General features: G+C 45.3%; 1 protein-coding gene across 3 annotated transcripts in view; it reads left to right on the top strand.

Annotated features, from left to right (window-relative positions):
* The window catches only part of LOC111863183 (arginine kinase), a 189,294-nt gene that overhangs the window by 141,952 nt on the left and 24,503 nt on the right, over positions 1-22,839 (top strand). For 2 of the 3 annotated variants that reach the window (XM_023849251.2, XM_023849252.1), the window contains exon 2: positions 15,158-15,336. In XM_023849251.2, coding sequence (XP_023705019.1) covers positions 15,158-15,336 — 179 coding nt within the window. Of the gene's footprint in view, positions 1-2,789; positions 2,906-15,157; positions 15,337-22,839 lie in introns of those variants that run through there. The other variant, XM_023849250.1, reaches the window with a different exon arrangement.

The following is a 22,839-nucleotide window of genomic DNA, read 5'->3' as shown; positions in this document are numbered from 1 at the left end:
CTGACTACGTGACACTCTCTATCCGCTAAAGTTGGCACCGACTTCGCCGACAAGCGGCGGTCGCTCGGTCGGTCGGTATAGTTCGCTTGCGGACTAAAACCGCGGCATTCACTTTTTTTGTTTGTTTGGAAGTAAATAAGTATATAATCAATTCAGTATTGCGCGCGACATGCGGCAAATGTTTTCGCTGTTGACAGTTTAGGAACACGTGTTCCGGAACTTTCTCAGCACATAGAGTTTCAGAAAGGGTAACAGTACAGTAGGTCTCATTAGCCGCTCTCTGTACTTGTACCAGGTCTCTCTAATTTCTCGTAAATCCTTGCTGATTATTGGGGCCGGTAAGTTGCTTCCTTCCGGTGAACATCGTCTGAAGATTTTCAGTGCAGTATATTTACAGGGTGATCTCGTCAGCCGTAGCTATCCAGACTTTCGCGCCTGCCTGCCAAGCAAGGGAAACCCTGCCAGTAGGGATGTTGCCGATATAGCTTGGGAATTGAATGAAATGCGCTCTGCTACCACGGAAGCCCCTAAAGGGGTGGTTTACATATTCACTGGACAAATATCTTTGTTGGGTTTGGGATTGTAATAGTGATGACTGGGAAGAGAGACCTTGAAAACCTGCTCGTGCAAGTGTTATGTACTGCTCCTTGGAATTTACGTCAGAATGACAATTCCTGTGCCAAAATGGGATAGGTTTCACCCGGACTCCATACCCCGCGCGCGAGGAAGGTTAGACCTTGCAGATTCTGCCGCAAATTTTGTTTATTGCTAGTGGGGTGGGACTAAGGCCCTTGTACTGCGGCCACTTCTGGCCTACTGTACCAGCCCCAGATGATAGGTGAGGGTGATTGTGGAGCAATTGGTGGAATGAAGACTGGCAAGGGAACCGAAGTACTCGGAGAAAACCTGCCCCAGCCCCACTTTGTCCACCACAAATCCCACTTGACCAGACCCGGGATCGAACCCGGGCCGCCGCGGTGGGAAGCCAGCGACTAACCGCTTGAGTTATGGCGCGGCCCTTCTGCCGCAAATACCACGAGTTTCAAATAAAGATAGGACGATGGCCAATATCCAGAAACATAATATTTGTACTACTGTACCATCGTCACAACCCTTATTTTGCCCGGACTGTGAGGATAAGCACAGAAACATTTAATGGGCGGCCAAAAGCATAGAAAGGGAAAGGGGATTTAAGTAGGACTGAAAGTTGGAAATGTGCAGTGTAGTGCAAGTACATGAATTTTCTGTTTGTATTTCTTGTTCCAGCAGATAATGCCTAGAACCCCCAAAACGCCCATCAGTTTTTGCGGTGTAAGCACCCAACGGAGTGCAACACAAAAAGAATACATGTTTTATGAAGGATGGAATATGCAGGATTTTATTGACATGCACCTGTATTAAAAGAAAAAAGTTTGAAAAAAGCTCTCTCTCTAACAGGCCATGGAGGTTGTTATACGTCGAGGCTCCCACATTTTCTAGACAGTCGACTCACAGATGGCGGTGAGGTCAGCTTTACACGCCGGCCTCCATTTACCCCACAGGAATGTTCCTCGTACTCATTTCTGTCAGAGGCTGAGTCGACTCCAGGTACATGGTGCGGCTGGAAGGGTTAGGTCAGTTGAAAAATCCAATGACATCGGGAATTGAACTCGCGACCTTCCGGCTCGTAGCATAATGCATGAACCAGCTACACCATCGCGTGACCCGTGTGTGAAATGGGAAAAACACAGTTACCTGGTTATTCTGTTGTAAACAGGTTTTACCGCATTAGACTTCTAATTTGTATCAGCCCTAGTATGGCTCATTTAACTGCAAATGAGAAGTGAATAGAGCGGGCATCAGCTTTCATGTAATCAGTTCTTGTACCACCCGCCCCTCATGCGGGTTGACTGTTGCAAGACATTACACTGTAGACTGATCCACTGTTGCAGGCTTTGCTGTATGGATAAATATCTCGTCATGGAGTTGGAAGTTTTAGTTCTTGATGAGCTCTTCTTAATGCGGACCCGAAGAAATAACCTACAGCCGCATAGACAGATTGACGTATTTGTTTGCTTTTCCCTTTCAGAAGAAACGTGCAGTGACTTAATTTCTTGTACCTGGCAACTCAAATACTTCTTATCAGCGCCTAGGTCTATCAAACAAAGTAGATAACATTTCATCATAACTTTTAAGAACACTTGTGAATGAGATAAAAGACCATTTATCTCTTCTTGTTGCACTGAACACACTTCTGGGCACGGTAATGAAAGAAACATTACGTGATTGGATAATTTCGATGTGAAGTGTTTGTCCATTGGTTCCCGCTTTTCGAGCACTCCGCGTGCTTCCAGTATCGATCGTTTTCGGTGGGGCGTTGTGTGTGTGTTGAAGAGGGGGTAGTCCCTTTGACTGTCCGTCTGTCCGTCTCACAGTCTGCGTACAACAGACGCGTCCCACATCCAGCCGGTTAGCAGAACTAGAGGCAGAGTGGCTTCTTCTTTCCTCCTGTCAGTTAGTTTGTTAGTGTAGGGGTCGTTGTGCTAGTATGGACGCACGGATGCCAGTTTCGTGAGACCGAACATTTTTTATACAAAAATTTCCCGTTTTTCTCTCACCTTGTAGTTACCGTGCAGTTACACCCATAGTTCGGTTCAGTGTAGTGTAGTTGGTTCTAGTCGTTGCCTCGTGCTAGTTCCGTTTTTACTCTGTCTACATTCCGATATACATAAAATCTTGATATTCTCGGGTAAGAAGCTTTTTTGTATACAACGATTATTTTTATAATTTTATACACTTCGTAATTGTAATATTTATAACAAACAATGGGCGGTTGTGCATCGAAGGACAAGACGAAAACGGAAGCGACGGGTGCAAATGGGGCCAATACTCCGGCGAGAGCAGCCAACGAAGATGACGTGCAGAGGTAAATACTCGCTTTTCGCTACTAGGAAGCCTGCAGTCACTTGTAACGTCAAGGCGATTTGCTGTTGCTGCTGCTGCTGCTATTGGTAGTTGTCGTGTAGAATCCGGGATATTTTATAGCTCGGATTCTACACGAATGGGTGTGAAACTTTTCTGCTACTCTTGACGTTTTGAAGTAAGAACGTGTTTGCAGTCTTTTGTCACCTGATGATCGCGTGTTGTGTTTAAACACAGTTAAGTGTTCGACATTTAATTATGATTTCTGTCATCAATGACACATCCAGAAGATGTCTTTTGGACTGTCCTTGCACTGCTGTTCCACTTTTAGAGGCTGTAACCATTTTGAAATTTCCTGATGTTTACGAGTAGTGTTAAGTAGTTAGAATTACATTCGCTTATAACAGCAGTTTAGTCTGAATAAGTAACTGCTAAGTAAGCCATGGCTTATATGTCTTATTTAAAGGGCCGGTTCATAGTAAGAGGCAAAACTTCATATATAAATCATGCAAACATCAAATTTCCAGTGATAGATCGACATTTTTGGCATAACCAGTGTTGCAGTGAAATTAGAAAGGGTAAATAATACTTGACAAGCGCGGAAGAGTAGGGTTGGGCCCTGTACTCCAGTGGGAAATTCACTTCGCCCGCAACTGGCGGTACAACTATCGATTTTCGTCATGGCGCCTCTACCAGCCCTCTTCTTGTGGAAACCGTTTGGGTGCACCCCAGTGCCAGAATTTCTGTTCACGTTATCTCGATAATTGGTAATAGGGCTCTACAGTTTTCAGCTTAATTTTATTTACCCTTTTAACGATCACATCGGTGGTATTTGTGTCGGGAAATTCGGAGTTTCTTTGTCATTTGCCATATCAGGATGTTTCGTGCCCCCAGTCTCATCCGGGATGAAAATAATAAGGGGTCTTGAGCGCGCCGAGGTTAACATCACGCGAGAAGTGTTCGGGAAAATGAAAAATTCAGGCTGCTGATTGCATATTGTTACGTTCCTGCCAATGATCGGCCTTCAGTAATTATCTGGCACATATAACGCTTTGCTTTGTGGGATGGAAATATGCGAACATCAGAGTGAATTAACTAGCGCGGTGCGAGGCATAGCACTGCTGTACACAGTTTATATTTACGTATCGAGTTCTAAATGTAGGATGTTAATTCTCATAGTTTTTCAAATGTCTCGTTATGAAACAGGTAAATATCTTGGAAATTAATAATTTCTGTAACTAGTCAATTATGTTGAACTACTGAGGAGTGCCCCCCCGCCCCCTCCTTATGGTACTTACTCAGTCTCTTCTGATTTTTCCATTTGCATGATTCACCGCCTTCTTGGTTTTCCCGCGCGTGCAGTTTATCATTGATCTAGGAGGCTGTGCATGGGCCGCTCCCTTTTTGCCATTTTGAGCTTGCGCACAATTGCGTTTCGTACTGTTGCGTAAATACATCGACTGTACACATACATCCAGTAGCAGGCAGTTTCGAAAATCGAAAACATTCTTACAAATGTCTTCTTTATTAGGCAAATCATGAAATAAAATAGCGATATTAATTAAAATCGTGTGGATTCCCACAATTTTGTATGTATTTAAATTATGCAGAAAAAGAAATTCAGTTACTAAGGATTGATTTATGTAGGCTAATTTTAATATTAATATGATGGCTGTTTCTCGTGCATTTTATTGTGTAGTTTTGCTGATGGTTGCACAGGTACAATAGCACGAAGCATTCTATCATTTCCCTTTGATCGTCCTGTCATGAAAATTAAACTTGCTGCTAACTTCGCTGTGCAGTGGTTAAACTGTTTTGTGGTCAGGGGACCAGGGTTCCATTACTGGTTCCGAGAATGGGCCACCTTTATGTTCTCCTGGATCAGATTTTCGTGGGTTTCCTCCGCTCCTTTACTAACATTCTGGAAAGCACCTTGCAGGCCAGTATCTGCCTTCCACGCCCTTTGCAATTCGACACAGCGAGCCTGCCCTTATGTAACGTGTGGTGTTATGAGTGTCGTTAAATAAGCGGAGAAACAAACGCAAAAGTTAGAAACTTGAGATTTGGCCCAACAATGTTCCGTTCTCCAAGACGAATGGACTGCGGAGAAGATTCACGCTGACCACCGGGACATCCCGTTGTGAAACCCTTGTGTCCCCAGTTGCCCTGCACCCTGTGTCCCCAGCGTTTTTATGGGAGTGCCTGGGATCCGACCAATTCATGGTGCTTCATGTCTCTTTTTACACTTTTATGCAGCATCGCATTTTGACGAAACAACGTGTGTACATGCTTTTGCAGTAATTATGTGTTTGCACCTGTTGATGACTATATGCAGTCGAAACATGTGATAAAAATAATTTAAGTTTTTGTTACATTCATGCGAGACAACTTTTATAATATACGAGTATATGCCTATGTACAGTTGCCTGTTTGTGACTTTGTGACCAAGACCAAGATCACTTGTTTTGTATGGATGTGAAGTAGGGTTCTTACTCTATGGGAGGAAAGTCGGGATAGCGACTCTCAACCGGCTGGGCGGCCGAGTGGTCGCGGTTGGACTGCCTCTGTTTTGCCCAACGGGTATGAGGATATCTTTCCCTGGAGGTAAAGCGGCCAGGGAGTGAAGCTGACCACTCACCGACTAGTGCCTAGGTCAATAATAGTGGATCTATACATCCACTCCCCCATTCGTCTTCATGTCATAGTGCTTAATTAGTTAAGTACAGGAACAGCTTATTTAATTTTACTCTTTGGGAAGATCATACCGCAAGCATTCGCTAAAAACGAAGTGCTCTGTGAAATATTTGGGCTTAGGATGGGTTAAATTAAGTGGCAAATTCTACAGCATTAGGCAGCCATGTTGTGATTGAGGTCATTTCTGTAATTTTGTTTCCAGTGGCATCTTTCAGGCCCCAAGCCTCTTACTCAGTTCCTTAATCATTTTTCACAGACGGTAGGACTCCAAGGCCGCTACCTACACGCAGGACAACACAAACCCAGAATAAACGCTTATACAGATATCCATGCCTTGAGTGGGATTCGAACCAACGATCCCGGTATCCGAGTGAGCGAAGACAGTTCATGCCTTAGACCACGCGGCAGGCCATTCATTCTGTATGAGGATACTGTGACGCAGAAGTCCACGTTGGGCGAATTTGTCACTCGGATGGAGAACACTACAAATACATAACAAAATTTTGAGAGGAACCTCTTTGGACACTGCAGCTTGGATGACCGAAAAGGAATAGGGAGATTAATATTTAGGTGGCTGTTAAGGAAATGGATAGTAAAAATTGGAGGTGTATATTAATAGTGTCACGTGATCGAGTGACAAGAGACTGTTTGGATTGGTAATTGGATTTATTGAACATTTACAAATAGTAGCTACAAGTGCCTACAGCAGTGTCCCTAATTCACACACACACACACACACACTACAATTCACTACAGCACGCACTAAGTCTTCACCTGTTGTCTGGTAACGGCTTTGACGCCGTAGATTCCTCAGCTTCCGTGTTCAGGGGCTCCTGTTTTCACTGGCTGGCACCTGTCTCAACCTCCTCTTCCAACTGTCGTCTCAAGACGGTCTTAATGGCAGTCAAAGTCAAAGTTGCTTTACGACTAGCGGTTTACCTCCAGTCAGTTCGTCTTGGCGTCAACTCCTTGAGACTCACGACCAGAGATTTTTTTGAAACTGAACCCTTTCGATGATAGTTCTTATGTATGAATGAATGAATGAATGAATGAATGAATGAATGAGTGAATGTATAAGGAGTGGGCCTTCTTGGCCCTTGCACCGCGACCACAGTGATCTGTTGTGTCTAGCAGCCCTTATGTAACATCCTCTCTGACGAGAAAATGGGTTTGTCTCTTAACGAATATGCTTGGCCTTTCGTCAAGTGTACATTTCGCACATACACACAAGTCCTCTGTCAGTACAGGCAATACAGAGCAGATCATGCCTATCTTACGTATCTTATGCTACAACGGCAGCTTAGTCATTTGAACGGTCATAAGCGTGACTGTCGCCCAGTTTCAGCCTCTTATATTTTCTGTGTCTGGCTTCACCATGACTTATGCAGCGAGTATGTTCATTCTCTTGATTGTGTATGAGTTTCGCCTGTTGCCTGCACGATTTTATTGTGTAATCGTATATATACACGGAATGTTGAAAGCCGTGTGCAAATCACAGACCGGTGTGCGCCCTGGAAAATTTCCAGTGGTGCGCAGGTGCGCAGAACCTTGTTTTGCAGGCGCTGCAATTGTAAGAGGTAGGTGTCTGCCGCTAATTCCCAGGAGGCACAAACGTATATCATTACTGATCTTAGCAGAGCCTTTGGGAAGTTAGTTTAATATTGGCGGTTAAACACTCACTTTTGAAAAGGAAGTAGATTCTAATAAAGTGTCTTGAAGGCCTTGACTTCAGTCATTTCTGTGTGCAGGCTCCATGTAATTCTCTTACTGAGGATTACACTTAGATATTTTACATGATTGAGAAAGGGGATATTTCGTCTATTCACTGTAAGATGAGCCTCAGGGGGCCTAAGTCTATGAGAAATCTTAAATGGCAGTCGAGTCGAATCGAGACTTATGATAACGACCGACGGTCAGTCGGCCAGTCTGTCTTGGAATAAAGCAGCAATCTGGGGATTACGATCAGATTTTTATTACTGTCAGACAGTTGCAGATGTGTTGATATGGGCGCTCTCTCTGACGAGAAGACGGGTCTGTCGTTTACAGTTGCTGCTGGTCCTCACCAGCGCAGTCATTCTCCGGTCTGAGTTCCGTGGAAGTTGTGACAATATTGCACTATCTCAGATTCGAGACTTCCCTTTTCGTCCCGTCATACGACTCGCAGGGCTACGGTGGTGGTATTCGACAGCGCCTCCACTCGGGATTTAATGGCAGATGAGCTGGTCCTCGTTATATAGCTTCGGCACGGACTGTACAGAAAACAGCTTCCAACAGTTATTGGGTGACGCCGCTATCCGCGCGGACCTTACAGAAAACACCTTTCTGGTTTGTGAACCGTTACGCTGATGAGTTGTTACTGTGTCGTAACCAAATAACGGCTCTTTATTCTGATTAAACTGTTTGGCTTTCACGCCACGATGTGATACCTCAGGATCGATATGGACTAGGCGTTTTTTTTTTGTTCAGCGGTATTGAGTGTCTGGTTCAACAACCGGAAAGCGTCTATTTAGATGTCTTAACTGATTGAGCGTAGGATAATATTTTCGCCACTTCTTCTGATGAAACTGTTTAGTATGCCTATTAAAGTCTTGTAAATAATGGCTTGTTCTTTATTTGGACTGATTCCAATGTCAGACTTTCTTGAAGCCATCGGCATGTAAGGCTACATGGATGGGTCTGGTCGCCAACCCCAAAACCCACGTTTCTCAGCCGATGATATTCGGTCTTATTTTATGTTAGTACGCAAATTTTACTTATCGTTTTAGGCCCCAAACTGTACATACATAGACATTATACAGGGAGGTTCTTACCTTTGTTGGCCGTTCCGTGGCGACCGCACTTGTTCGAAGGATTTTACTGCCTGCAGGGAGGGACGGAGAGCACGTGTTGACTGGATGCAGAGCAGGACAGGGAGACCTGAGATTGGAAGGCGTTCTGACGCAGGTTCCGTCATAAAGATGTACTTACTTCGGAGCTGAGCCCTTCTTGAGGAGCAGCCAAATCTGCAGCTGCTCAAGAATTTCCCAGCATGTTATGGAACCCGAAGATTCATAACCGTGTTCACAAGCGTCCTCCTGGTCCCTATCCTCAGCCAGATCAATCCAATCCATACCATCCCATATCTCTAGTTAGTTAGTTATTGGAGAGGGTGGGTATCCCCGTGCACTTAGACCAGTATTGGTCCGTTGTGCTTCCCTCTATGATATTCTACCAGTCTCTATACCTTACCGATATTGGTGCGTACCATCAGTCCCGACCGAGCCAGCGAGTTCGACCTCTACTGGCTTGGCGGTGTCTATAATGCTTCCCCCGTCTATCATGGGCGATAGAGACTACTGTTGGGCGGGAAATGTCCTTGAATTTGGCTCAGTGACCTCCTTTGGAGATATGAGGTTCTTTTACGTGCCGTAAATCTACGACACGGGACCCACGGCTTAAAGTCCCTCCCGGAGGACTTGTTCCCTGAATTTTTCCGCCCTTTAAAATTCTACGACCTCCGCCGGGTTTGAACTCGCGTACCACGAGTCATGAGGTGGGAACGTTACCTCTAGACTACGGAGGCCGCTTCCCATATCTCTTAAGATCCATTTTAATATTGTCCACCCACCTACGCCTTGGTCTTCCCAGTGGTCTCTTTCCTTCTGGCTTTCAATATGCATTCCTCCTCTCCCCCACAAAGAGGAAGAGAACGGTAGGGCAGAGTGGGAGGAGGCAGGATCCCTGACGAATGCTGTGACAGGAGAATGAAGAGACTAAGAGGAGTAGGAAAAAAAACCTCCTCCTCGAGGAAGACGAAAGAGGTGTTCAGGTAAATACGCAGAGTAGGCTGATGGTAATAGATAAGCGACTTACGTTCCAAAATGATCATGCCGGAGGTTGTTGAGAAGCTCTGTTACGTAATGTGGATTCTTCCTGCCCTTGGCATGACACCCAGACGGGACAATGAAATCATATATTTTTCAGTGCTGATTAAGTTTTAATCTTTGCTGACACAAGCAGATAAGGCATCCTCGTGTAAAGTTATGTAGTTATCAGTATGAACAGTGCACTCGACGAAATGTACAGTTATCTTTTGTGACGTCAGGTGTGTACCCAGCCATCGTGGTTCCTGCATCGGAGCCCACCGTTGCTCAACATAAAAAATTGCCGTGTTAAGACCTCACGAACTTGCCTGTCTCACAGAATTTATCATGGGTGCTTTTCGGGATAGAAAGGCTTGCAGTGATTTTCTTCGCCGATTTGATATCTGTTATTTGGACCCAGAGCTGCTTGGGAAAATGCAACTTCAGTTCGAGTTGAGCTTTGTGTTAAGTGGTGTTAGTTACAACTCAAAAGTACTAAAATGAAATTCTTAAGACTTTTTATGTACATTCTAAAGGGTTATGACGATGGTGGATGACACACAGAATTCATGGGGTTTTCGACTTTTTCCATCATCTGGAATTTTAGATAATAGAGGACACGACGTTTCGGAAACAGATGCAGTTACCGAAACGTCGTGTCTCTATTACTTAAAATTCCGTACGATGGAAGAAGTCCAAAACCCCAGTAATTCTATGAACTTTTTATGTACCCGCAGTATCAAATTTGAATGACCATTGAATTTTGAAATGAATTCAGGTAGTGTTTAAAATAGTTCTCTACACAGAAATCGCTGGGGGTCTGTTGCAGAGTTCAAGAGGTTAATTCTGCTGAGGGACGTAATAGAGGTAATTTTGAGAATAATTCGTAAATGCAGAGCTTCTTCATAAACTGTTACAAAGAATGTGGACTCACCCGGTACATCCGGACATCAGCCGCAGCTATACCGACAGGCCCAGTTCTGGGTACTTGAGCCACTACGTGTCGAGAGGCCCTCAAGTCGCCATTTCTGACAGCCCAGCTTGTGCTCATTGATTACTGACCTCATGGAAAGAAGCTAACAGCCGTTTAGCAGGTCCAAAAATTATTCCCCTTTTCTGGAAGCCGAAGAGTCATTGCCCTGTTTTCAAGAGCCCGTTACGATTCACGTGAATGCAGGCCACACCCAAACACGCTCCCATCAACGGCTGTGTGTTCCCATAGGTCTAGTTGCTGCAGGTGTCCATATAAAAGTTTGTATAAAAAGCTAAACTTAACTAATTAAAGCATGACGCCATGAAGGCGTATGGGGGAGTGGATGTATAGGCTCATGTTTTCTTGACCTCGGCACTAGTTGGAGGTGAGTGGTCAGCTTCACGCCCTTGCCGCTTTACCTCTGAGGAAAGAGCCTCAGGTACTCATTGGTTGGGTAGACCCTAGACACGGGTACATGGAGAAGTGAAAATTCTTTTTGTGTGCGTTTTGCCACAGAGAGGACCCAGCGCGCCCATCCCGCTGTCACTAGTCTGATAGCAATCTAATTGGTGAAGAGTACAAATTATGAAGCCCCTCCTTACATGGGCTTTCAGAAGTGACGCGGTGGTGGATATAACCCATCAATCATGTTAATAGTTTTTAAACGAGACAAGTTTGTCGTAAGAAAGCGAAGTGGGCTTTTCCGCTTTGAAGCCCACTCTGTCAAACATAGGACAATTCTTTGTTTGTTCTCGCTACTTAAAACTTGAATACCATAATTTGTAAACATCGTGTTTACTCTGTAACTTTATACAGGGGTCGTGCCATAGCTCAGGCTTCATACCGCGGCGCCCCGAGTTCGATCCCACAGCATGTGGGATTTGTGGCGGACAAAGTAGCACTGGGGTGGGTTTTCTGTAGTACTATGGTTTCCCCCTCATACCAGCCGCTCCACATTTATGAATCGTGCCATCGTCGCTGTGTGGTGTCCATACTAACCAACTTAANAACTCCGTAATGAGGAGCTTCATAACTTGTACTCTTCTCCAAGTATTATTACGGCTATTAGATCGTGGATGATGAGATAGGCGGGACATGTAGTACGAATAAGGGCGCCAAAAAAGATGAGTACACAAATTGATCTGAAAAAGATATTTGTTTAGTCACTTCGTTGTATGTTACATTTACATATTATATTTGGTCCAAGATGTATACGTTTTGCTACTTGTACGAGTATGAAATAAGTAAAAAAAAAACGCTATTCCTCTAACAGGCCGTGATGACCCATAGGGTTGTGAGACGTTGAGGGTCCCACATTATCTAGACAGTCGGCTCAAAGATGGCGGTAAGGTTGTTGGCCCCGGCGCTACCAGATTTTCTGAGAAGTAGTGGGTCTGGAACGGGTCCACTCAGCCTCGTGAGGATAACTGAGGGGATATTTCAAGGAAACAGCGGCTCCGGTCTAGAAAACCGAGATTAACGGAGGTGGGGATTCGTTGCGCTGACCACGCGACACCATATATCCGGTAAAGTTGGCACTAACTTCGCCGATAATAGGCGGTCGCTCGGTCGGTATCGCTTGCGGACTACAGGACACGGACTTTTTTTTGGGGGGGGGATGTTTCATATCTGCGTCGTCTTTTGTTGAAAAGGTGAAAGCAACTTGGTGCAGCGTCAACTCTGTGGTGTGTGGAGACCACAGGAAAGCGACATTGTCTTCAGCATGGACGCCAGTTTGTCGCGTGCTCATTGTTGTGTTATGAAGAGCTACTGTTGTCCTCAGGAAGGGTGCGGCAGGTGCTCCCAGGGTTCGAGTTCACGTGTTCTATGTATTAACGTACCAACGGTCTCTTGGCGTTCAGTTGGTCGCTCTGGGAACTCAACAATCGCGTGTATTCGTTGGCGCTGAAGTATGCGTTCCCATTGCAGCCGTTGCGCAACGAGGGACGTCATGTAGCACGTCACATATATTAACTACAGGACACGCATATGGAAGTATGACAGAACGACAGTCGTAAAAATAAGAGAAAAAAAGAAAATATCTAAGCTCACTAGAAAGTATCGTATAAAATGAGTACAAACGTATTGCACATGAATTGACATTTGAAGTATTACAAGAATTGCAAACACCAGATAGTCACACATACACATAATGAAATATGGACTCAATTCAGCTCAGCAAGCATTCGTGAAGCAGACACAGAACACATCACAACAGGAAGAACATCCCGTCACTTGAAGTAAGTACACAAACAAGTAACCATATGACGCATTAACACACCTTGTATACATAAGTTCAAATAGGAGATATTTATACATGTTACAGATACGCATGCGCTTGGAGGGGACATACATTACAAAATTAACAGCGAAAGCCATGATCACAGGCACAGCAGTTTTTTCAGCTATAATTTTAAACACCTGATGATGACCATATTTGTCTAAACTTTTTTTAAAAGGTATAATATGTAACGATCCTAAAGCGAACGACCTTTGATGAGTTTTGTAGAAAGACATGTAACACGTGAGACGGTGTAACCGGTAACATTTGAATACGAAGTAATTTTCCATTGTAGGACAACAGTTGAAAGAAAGGACAGACGTCCATGCCCTTGCAGTGGGATATGAACCGGCGATCGCACTGTTGATTGGCCTCAGACGGCAGTGCTACCGGCATCGGCTCTTGGTGAACTGTTTAGGATTCTGAAAGAGACTGCTGTGCGTAGAACATGTCTTGCAGTAAATTTAGAAAGCTGGATAGAAACTGAATTATTATTTACTTGATTCCTCTTTCGACAGATTAGTGCTGCAAGATCTGTCTTGGTGTAACTTATGTGCTGTGATATTTCGAATGAAGATCAAAAGAACGTTCTTTCTTAGCCAGTGACAAGCGATAGTAATAAATTGTCACCTACATCGAGGTTCTTCCATTAGAGAGATGTGTGCAGTTATTGCGAAACAAACGAAACCAAATTACATGTAGGGAGAAGGGAAATCTAAACGCAAGAAAAAATTTATGTCTCTTGTGGAAACTGTTTTCTCTGGGTTCACACTAGATACTTTTGCTGTTAGTAGCTCAGAATTTGCAGGGTATACCTTACTGAATTCACTCGCGATGAGATCATTGGATTTTTCAGTTGACCTAACTCTTCCAGCCGCAATATGGCCCTGGGGTCGACTCAGCCTCTAACAGAAATGAGCACCAGGAATATTCGGGGCGGCCGGCGCGTAAGGCTGACAACTTCAGCGCCATCTGTGAGCTGATTGTCTAGAAAATGTTAGAGCCTCGACGTCTCACAACCCTATGGGCCTCCACGGTCTGTTAACAGGGATAGCTACGAGTTTAAACTGAACAGACGGCTCGGGGGCGTCAGTGAATAGAAACTTCTGATGCACCGTTGCATGAATTGTGGGTGGAAAATAAGTTAATGTTTCAAAAATATTTTGTATGTATTAATATATCACCATGTATTTTATGACTTGACACGGGGTTTGGGTTGGTAATTGGATTTATTGGACTGCTTAAACCCGAAACTACAGCTCATTATGACGCTATTACCAATTCGCGCACTCCACAATTCTCTACAGCACGCACTAAGACTATATCGCGTCTTGAAAAGGCATGCCCCATAACCATGTAGACCTGCCTCTTTTTGTTTCAGTAGAAGCGACAGGGGTTTGCATACCGATTGGCAATAGTGAAGTGGTGTAAGTCCCCAGGCCACGGCTGGACTGAGCTCTTAAGCTTTAGACGTAAATCGCTGCTGGCAGGAGATCTGAACGCTAAACATCCATTTTGGAATAGCGTAGTTTCCAACCCTTCAGGCGCAAGACTGAATTTACTGCATACATGAGTTTCAAATCTAAGTGCACATTCACAATTACTTTACGACTGGCGGTTTATACCGCCCCTTGAGTATGACGACCAGAATTCTCAGCTGCCTCTGGTTATACAGCCTCAGGGCAGACCAAACAGAAAACGCCGCTTCCAATAGCTCTTCTGTTGTTGCGTATGCATGTCTTGCCAAGGAGACGTGTTAATTATGCTATCTTATTATGTGTTTATGCCGTTACTTAGCAATGGACGTATTTTCCAGTATTCCGGCTTTAGCTGTCATGTCACAGTATTACATAACTCCACTTGAAAAGGAGAACATTCAGCTGAAGTCAAGCCCAGTGCTTCCGTCTCAACTGAGTTAAAACTCCGGGCCGTGCCATAGCTCAAGCGGTTAGTCGCTGGCTTCCCACCGCGGCGGCCCGGGTTCGATTCCAGTGTTTGGTCAAGTGGGATTTATGGTGGACAAAGTGGCGCTGGGGCGGGTTTTCTCCACAATCACCCTCACCTATCATCTGGGGCTGGTACAATAGGCCAGAAGTGGCCGCAGTACAAGGAACTTAGTCCCACCCCACTAGCAATAAAAAGAAAGTTAAAACTCTGCTTAAGTCCGAACTCGTACGAGAAAGAGTAACAATGGGATAACTGTGCCAGTCGAATTGGAACTCGAATGCTGAATGCTAGAGTGAGCACACGGCGCGGTTTATTCGTGCTGGCGCCTGCTCGCGCAAGAATGAGCACTGCTATGACGCCTAACCCCCTTTATAAAGTATATAAAGATTGAAATGTTTTCGCAGGACCCAGTCGACCCCAAGTTATCGATTGTATTGTTTTCAGCGGCATTGAATAACCTGGACAAGGTAGCGAATATGCAAGGAATTTTGCTAACGGGAACTGTGTCTGTTGTTGCAGTGAGGACGCTATGGTGGACGCAGCAGTGCTGGAGAAGCTGGAAGCTGGCTACGCCAAGTTGGCTGCCTCCGACAGCAAGTCTCTGCTCAAGAAGTATTTGACCAAGGAAGTGTTTGACAACCTGAAGACCAAGAAAACTCCTTCCTTTGGCTCCTCACTTCTTGATGTCATCCAGTCCGGTAATTTGAAGTTATTGAATAGCTGAAGCAATTCAGAAGCGAAATCTTTGTAGAAATATGTACGTGGTAGGAAATGTTTGAGTTGCTTTCATCCAGTATTGGTAATAATACTGGCAAGTAAATATAATATGCATGAAGAAACTCTGGAATGTTTGTCACTGCCTCATACCCAGAGATTTATGAGGTCAAATATACAGAACAATAATTTTACACGTTAGTTTTTCTTGGTTGTGAAACTTGGCACAATAACTTGTGAGGTACTCCACAGCACATCAGCTGAGGTGCATGAGATCAGAGAGATGCATAAGCCTTCATGGGAATGATGAAAAATACCATAGAGACAGAGGTTCAGTCAGAAAACCTGAACTGAAGAATTTTAAAATGGAGTCTCCTTGTCATCATTTTCAACTCCTGTTTTCATATACGTCGTCATTTGATTCCTCCAGTAACCCCTCTGTGCACAAGAATTCAATTTTTTCTTTACGCGATTACAATATTTCACACAGTCTTGACACAACGTTTCACCCAGACTTGTTCCTACCATTTCGTTAAGAGTCGTAAAGGAACGAAGGAGGCGTTTCTAGTTGCAGTTTTCTTAGTAACTTCTGTATCAGTTCTGTAGGATTTCAGTCTGATGATTTAGAAGAACATTTATTGAAATTATGTCATTGCATACAGTTATGTGGAACTATATTGCCACATGTACGGAGTGACTATAGACGGAGTTTGTATTGGGTAATTGGATTTGTTTTAACACTTACAGATCGTAACTGCAAGCAAGTGTAGCGGCAACGCTAATTCACACACTACAATACACTACAACACGCACGAAGCCTTCTCAGGCTGCAGTATCTCTCTCGGTTGTCCTGTAACGGCTTCCAACACCATAGCCTTCCCAGCTTCCGTGTTAACATTCTTGCTCGCCGGCGACAGACTCACAAGTCTCCCAGGCTGGTGGTCGTCTCATACGAACCTCCTCCTTTTCTGTCAGCCGTCCCAAGACTCTCGTAATTGTAGCTGCTTCTAGTTATATAGCCTAGGCACTGACCGCACAGAGAACACAGCTTCCAGCAGTTGTATTGTTGCGTCACGCGGGCATCTCATACGAACCTCCTCCTTTTCTGTCAGCCGTCCCAAGACTCTCGTAATTGTAGCTGCTTCTAGTTATATAGCCTAGGCACTGACCGCACAGAGAACACAGCTTCCAGCAGTTGTATTGTTGCGTCACGCGGGCATCTCATACGAACCTCCTCCTTTTCTGTCAGCCGTCCCAAGACTCTCGTAATTGTAGCTGCTTTTAGTTATATAGCCTAGGCACTGACCGTACAGTTCCCAGCAGTTCTGTTGTGTCACGTGGGTATCGCTCGAACCGCATAGAAAACAGCATTCGCGTGTTACCGTTTACGGCCATTACCTAGCAACTGCCGTTGTGCAGATAGTCATTACTTAGCAATATATATATATGTATATGAGTCTGTATGCAGGGGTGCCAAATTCTCTGTAGGTGTAGTAAACTTCATCAGTCTCAGAAACTGCGTGTATATGTCAAAAACTAGGCAAAGAACAGTTGAAATTCCTGTGCTTATGCGATGCAGCGCGGTGACTCGAATGCGAATCCTTGACCTCGACACTATTTGGAGGTGAGTGTTTAGCTTCACGCCCCGACCGCTTTACACCGGGAGAAAGAACCCCGGTTACACATTGGATACGAGACCGGGTGTCCCCTGGGACCGGTCTGGACCCCACCGGAACTCGAACTCCTTCCCTTCGACCTTCCAAGTCCGTAGCCATCACTATTGCTGCTCCCGCCTCAAATTGTGTATTCTGTGCTGGTATTCGTATCATTCGGCACAAAAGTACTTCGCATTTTGTGCAGGGGCAATCTTATCTTAGCTGAATTCATGCGCATTGTTCATGCTCATCCGCCCCCTCCCCCAGTTCGGGGCACGGCGTAGAAATGGGGTATATAATGTATAGAAGTATGGCAGTCTACACAACAATATTCTGTATTTAAAAACGAGTAGACACTATTGTATCGACACAACAATACCCTAGTTATAACACACAACAGGATGCGTAGGAAGTGCAGCGTTGCATACTCCGTGTCCGCCGTTAAAATGGCTGCCCCATTTAGTGAGAAGGGCGATTTGGTTTCGTCAGAGAACGCAATATCCGTCGCGTGTTATTATCACAGATGAATGAAGTAAGTCGAGCCGGTGGAGCGTTTCAGCAGCATCTAAATAACTGATTAATTGCATTGACGCGTGTGTTGTTGCTAATGTGATCAGGGAAGGGCGTTAGTTATTGGCGTGTTGGCGGAGTTCCTGTGCGTTCTGAACAGTCGGAAACGTGCAGTCTCCTCGCTGTACTTCAGAAGCCGCGTTTGACGTCAGGTTTCTTTCATGGCTGCACGCAGTTCATCTGTTTGCGCGGGAGTGTGTTAGTAAGAAATCTTAGCAAGGAAGGAATTCTTTGTTGGTGCTAGGCACAGAGACTTAGATTGCGAGATGAGGCTTTTGTTGCACGGTCGTTTTATCATGACCGCCTCTGTGGTCTAGTGGTCAGAGTACCTGACTACAGATCCAGAGGTCCGGGTTCGATTCACGGCACTAACATATTTTCTGACAAGTAGTGGGTCTGGAACGGGGTCCACTCAGCCTAATGACTATAATTGAAGAGCTATTTCAAGGAAATAGCGGCTCCGGTCTAGAAAACCGAAATTAACATCCGTGGGGATTCGTTGCGTTGATCACGCGACACCCTCTATCCACAAAAGTTGGCACTAACTTCGCCGACAAGCGGCGGTCGCTCGGTTGGTATAGTTTGCTTTCGCACTACAGGCCACGGAGTTTTTTTTTGTTTTGTTTGTCGTTTTTGGTCGAGGCACTATGCTACAAGCCGGAAGGTCGCGGGTTCAAGTCCCGATGAGGTCATTGGATTTTTTCAATTTACCTAATCCTTCCAGCCGCACTATGGGCTTGGGGTCGACTCAGACTCTAACAGAAATGAGTACCAGGAGTTTTCCTGGGGAGTAAAGCGCGGCCGGCGCGTAAGGCTGACAACCTTACCGCCATCTTTGAGCCGGTTGTCTAGATAATGTGGGACCCTCAACGTCTCACAACCTGGTAGGCCTTCACGGCCTGGTACAGGGATAGCTTTACTTTACTTTTACTTCTTCGCTTTTTCATATTGTCAGGATAGGCGTAATCAAGAGAACAGCAGCTGGGAAGCGCATGTAGCAAGCCCGGGGAGATAGGAGAAATAAATACAGAATTTCTGCATACCTGAACGAAAGAGAGTACTTGGAAAGCTAAGTTATAGATGGAATGATGATTGATTTTATGAAATAGAATGTGCAGCTGTGGACAGGACGGAAACAAGGATAGTGTCAGCTGGCGAGCTTGAACCTTCAGACACATGAAAAGAAGCAACTTTAGTGAGTATTTGGGCGACTGTGAAATTTTGTGTACGCATCATTGTGCCACACAATGGGCAGGTGTGATAGTGTAGTGTTTTAAGGTTTCACGATTCGCAGTGACTTAGAAAAAAAATGAATAAATATTTGTTAGAACCCTTGGAGGACGAGACCATCACAAGAACGCCACAGTGGCAGAAAATCGCTATTTGTAACCCATGCCGTGAGTGGAATTTCAACCCCCCCCCCCTCCATCTCAGCATTCGAGATATTCAAAATCCTACGCGGCCTAGACCAAGTAGCATTTTCTGTTCTTCATGGCCTCTGTTTATTTCGCTTCGTGTTTATTTTTGTATATTTGTTTCAACATCGCTAAAGAGCTTACAAATTTATCCGGTAACGAAGATTTACTCGTACTTTCAGTCCCTTCCGAATTATATCTTCCGCCCCAAATTCGTGCTGTCAGTCGTTTTTAGGAGAACTCGTGTGCACACCGCATTCTTACTGCAGTAACCAGTTCTGCTCTACATATCGCTTTGCACTGCATTTTCCTTTATCCCTTTCCGTCCTTTTGCGTTTTCTTCTTTATTCCTCTGTTGTTGCCACCCCGTCTTTAAAAACTTCAAGTAAAATATGTCACTGCGGTGACTATTAAGAAAGCAGTCTTCTGGGAAGATATTGTGTTAACCGAAGTTTCGGAGGAAACGTATCGCCTCCATCTTCAGGGTAGAAGACAAGAATAAATCCACGAGCGAACCAGCGTGAGCAGGTGCAACAGACTGTTGATTGGATTGATAGGGACCAGTGGAGGGCTCTTTTGAACACGGTAATGAACCTTCGTGTTCCATAAAATTCTAGGAAATTCTTGAGTAGCTACAGAATTGGCGGCTCCTCAAGAAGGGCCCAGCTCCATTATAAGTATATTTTACAGTACTAGACGTGCCCCTACCGGGCCCTCCCAGACACGCGTGGGCGTGGTGGACCGATGAGTCGTTGCAAAAATTCCAGTTTGGTGAGGCGTGAAACACTCTGTAACTTGTGACTCACAGTCCTGTAGCCTGCGTATTTCTGCGTGATCATACAAAACAAACTCCGTGATTTTAGTCCGCAAGCGAACTATACCGACCAAGCGACCGCCGCTTATCGGCGAAGTTAGTGCCAAGTTTTGCGGCTAGAGGGTGTCACGTGGTCAGCGCAACGAATCCCCACGGCCGTTAATCTCGGATCACACAGTAACCATAAATCCGAGATGGACGCATTCATAATTACACGAACATAAGGAAAAGAGGGATCCCTAAGGCAGATCAATACCACCCACGCGAAGCGTGTCTGAGATTCGATCTCGCACTCCTTGGAGTCCGGCAGTCTCGCTTGCATTCCCTCCACTTCCTGCGACTGCGCAGTCTTGTGTCAGTGGAAGATTGCACCAAATCCCGTCTCCTGGACTCGGAAAGTGAAGTGGCGCTTTGCTGCTGTTGCCCGGTCTTTCCAGCGGGGATGTTAACGTTCAAGCTTTCCCGAAGCAGTAGATGAGGGAGCGGATAGCTCCACGCTTCGGCCCCTTTGCCCAAACCTCGGCAGTAGATGAGGGAGCGGATACCTCCACGCTTCGGCCCCTTTGCCCAAACCTAGGCAGTAGATGAGGGAGCGGATACCTTCACGCTTCGGCCCCTTTACCCACACGAGTTTGTGGACCATAAATTCAGTACGCGGTGGAGATTAAAAGGCCCATGTACCTGCCCTGCACCGAACTCTACATGCCGCCCAGGAACAGTGATTGCCCGATTCATGCGTTTGCCGACCCATGGTGTAAACAAATGATCCCTTAGTAAGCGTTCGTCACATAAAGTCTGCCAAAGTTTGAGGTGGGTTGCAGGGTATTTGGAACCGGACGTTGAGGTTGAGTCATCGGCACTCCTGTTTTTTTTTTGTGGGGTTCCCTGACAGGATTTTCGGCTCGGATACTGACTATACACTGATGGTTTTCCTAAGTCACTCCAAGCAAATGCTGGAGTAATGGCTTAAACGAGACCAAGCCCGCTCCCCCCACTTCCTTCCAATTCAGTATTTACAGTGCTCCAGGCTTTCGATACAAGTTGAGAAAATGCCTTCAGAGAAGATTAGAATGACCATTAGGTGCGTTTCGCGATAAGACTTTGAGGGTCTGTTTTCCTTCATCTTCTCTGCGTCAGTCTCTGCCCCTTCGTCCATGTGCAGTACAGCCGCTCTTGCTGAAATAATTTTAATTATATGTCGTGCTTATAAGTTGAAGTACTATTGTCACGTATCCTGGTAACCAACAAGTAATTAATGGGTTCCGGATTAGATGAAGCGATTTATTGGATATTCAACGGGCAGAACTACAGTTAGTTGTAACACAGTCTTAGGGCAAGGCCACACCAAGGAAACTGGCAACCGTAACGCAACCGCAATTTCCGAGATTTGTTATCGGCCTGAGTTGAACACAAATTGAGGAAACTGCGGTTACGTTGCGATTGCCAGGTCACCTCCTTCAGCAGTAGAGTTACTGCCTTCTTTGCTACTGTGCTCTGGGGGTTCGTTGCCGCGTGAACGGAAACGTTTCTGTATACTTTGCCTATGTGATTCTGTATGCAATGCACTGCTTCTTCAGTCGTATTCATTGGTGTGGAAACACGAATACCGAGCCGTTGTCTAGCAGTGGGCTTCAGGTTGTCTTCACTATTGCGACTTTCAGGCGTCATGTCACAATATCAAACACAGTGTGTTACATCTTGGAATTGAGGATCCTTTAGAAGGACAAAACTTGCTGCCACCAGTGGAGTGTACCCAATCGGATATGCCCCGAATGCGCCTATTCGCAAACCTGCCTATCCGTTGAGCGCGCAGAATGTTATTGGGCGTTAGCAGATATTTGCGAACGAAGTAGAAACAGTCGTGGAGGCGCGTAAATACGTACAAGAAAACAAACGTTCCCCGAACGGAGTCGGAACTCGAGAGACATTGGCATTTTGTCTGGTTCGTGCTTCGAGTCGGTGCAGACGCGTTCTCCAGCGTCCTTTGTGCCACTCTCTCTTGCACGGAGACTCTCTAAAGTTGATTTATATTTTACCGTTTGGTTACCAACAAATGAATTCAGAACTTCAAAATCTTACGATGCCAACCAAAATATTTTTAAAAAGTACATGTAAATTAGCAAACAAGACGTTTCTCTTCTTTAAAAAATGCGAAATTCAAAATCGTTGATTCCGCCTTCTTTTTCTAACATTTCATCGATAGTGCATTAAAAACTCCGTGACCTGTAGTCCTCAAGCGAACTCTACCGACCGAGGGACCGCCGTTTGTCGGCTAAGTTAGTGCCAACTTTTGCGGATAGAGGGTGTCGCGTGGTCAGTGCAACGGATCCCCACCTCCGTTAATCTCGGTTTTCTAGACCGGAACTGCTGTTTCCTTGGAATAGCTCCTCAGTAATCCTCACGATGCTGAGTGGACCCACTACTTCTCAGAAAATCTGGTAGCGCCGGGAATTGAACACGGGACCTCTGGATCTGTAGCCAGGAACTCTGACCACTAGACCACAGAGGCGGTCCATCGACAGTGCATACAAACTACAAATGTGGCATTTGCATTTACATTTCTTAGAGTTGACTGGCTTGCAACACGGATCAGTTAAGGAACTGACCCTCTACCATAAGACGATCCTGCTCTCCAGTGATGTCAGGTACCTTGGACTAGTATTAGACAAGGGACTGACATGGAAAAAACAGCTGGATAAGGTCATCAATAAAGCCTATAAGGCTTTTTGAACATGCAGAAACATGTTTGGTAAAACCTGGGGACTACAACCGCACGTTGTGCATTGGATATATACTGCGGTTGTAAGACCCATAATTACATACGGCTCCACAGTATGATGGCCCAGAGTTAAACTCAAGACAAGCAAGGCAGAACTTAGCAAATTGCAAAGGTTGGCTTGCTTAGGTATCACAGGAGGATTTCGAACATCTCCAACAGCTGCACTGGAGACACTCCTTGGACTCCGCCCTCTAAATATACAGTTGGAGGCAGAGGCCCGGGCAGGAATCTACTGTCTCCAGTGCAGCGATCAA

The sequence above is a fragment of the Cryptotermes secundus genome, unplaced genomic scaffold (assembly GCF_002891405.2).
Source record: "Cryptotermes secundus unplaced genomic scaffold, Csec_1.0 scaffold501, whole genome shotgun sequence".
NCBI lineage: Eukaryota > Metazoa > Arthropoda > Insecta > Blattodea > Kalotermitidae > Cryptotermes > Cryptotermes secundus.
Note: the sequence above shows the minus strand (reverse complement) of the source record. Positions and strands in the feature narration are given on the sequence as shown.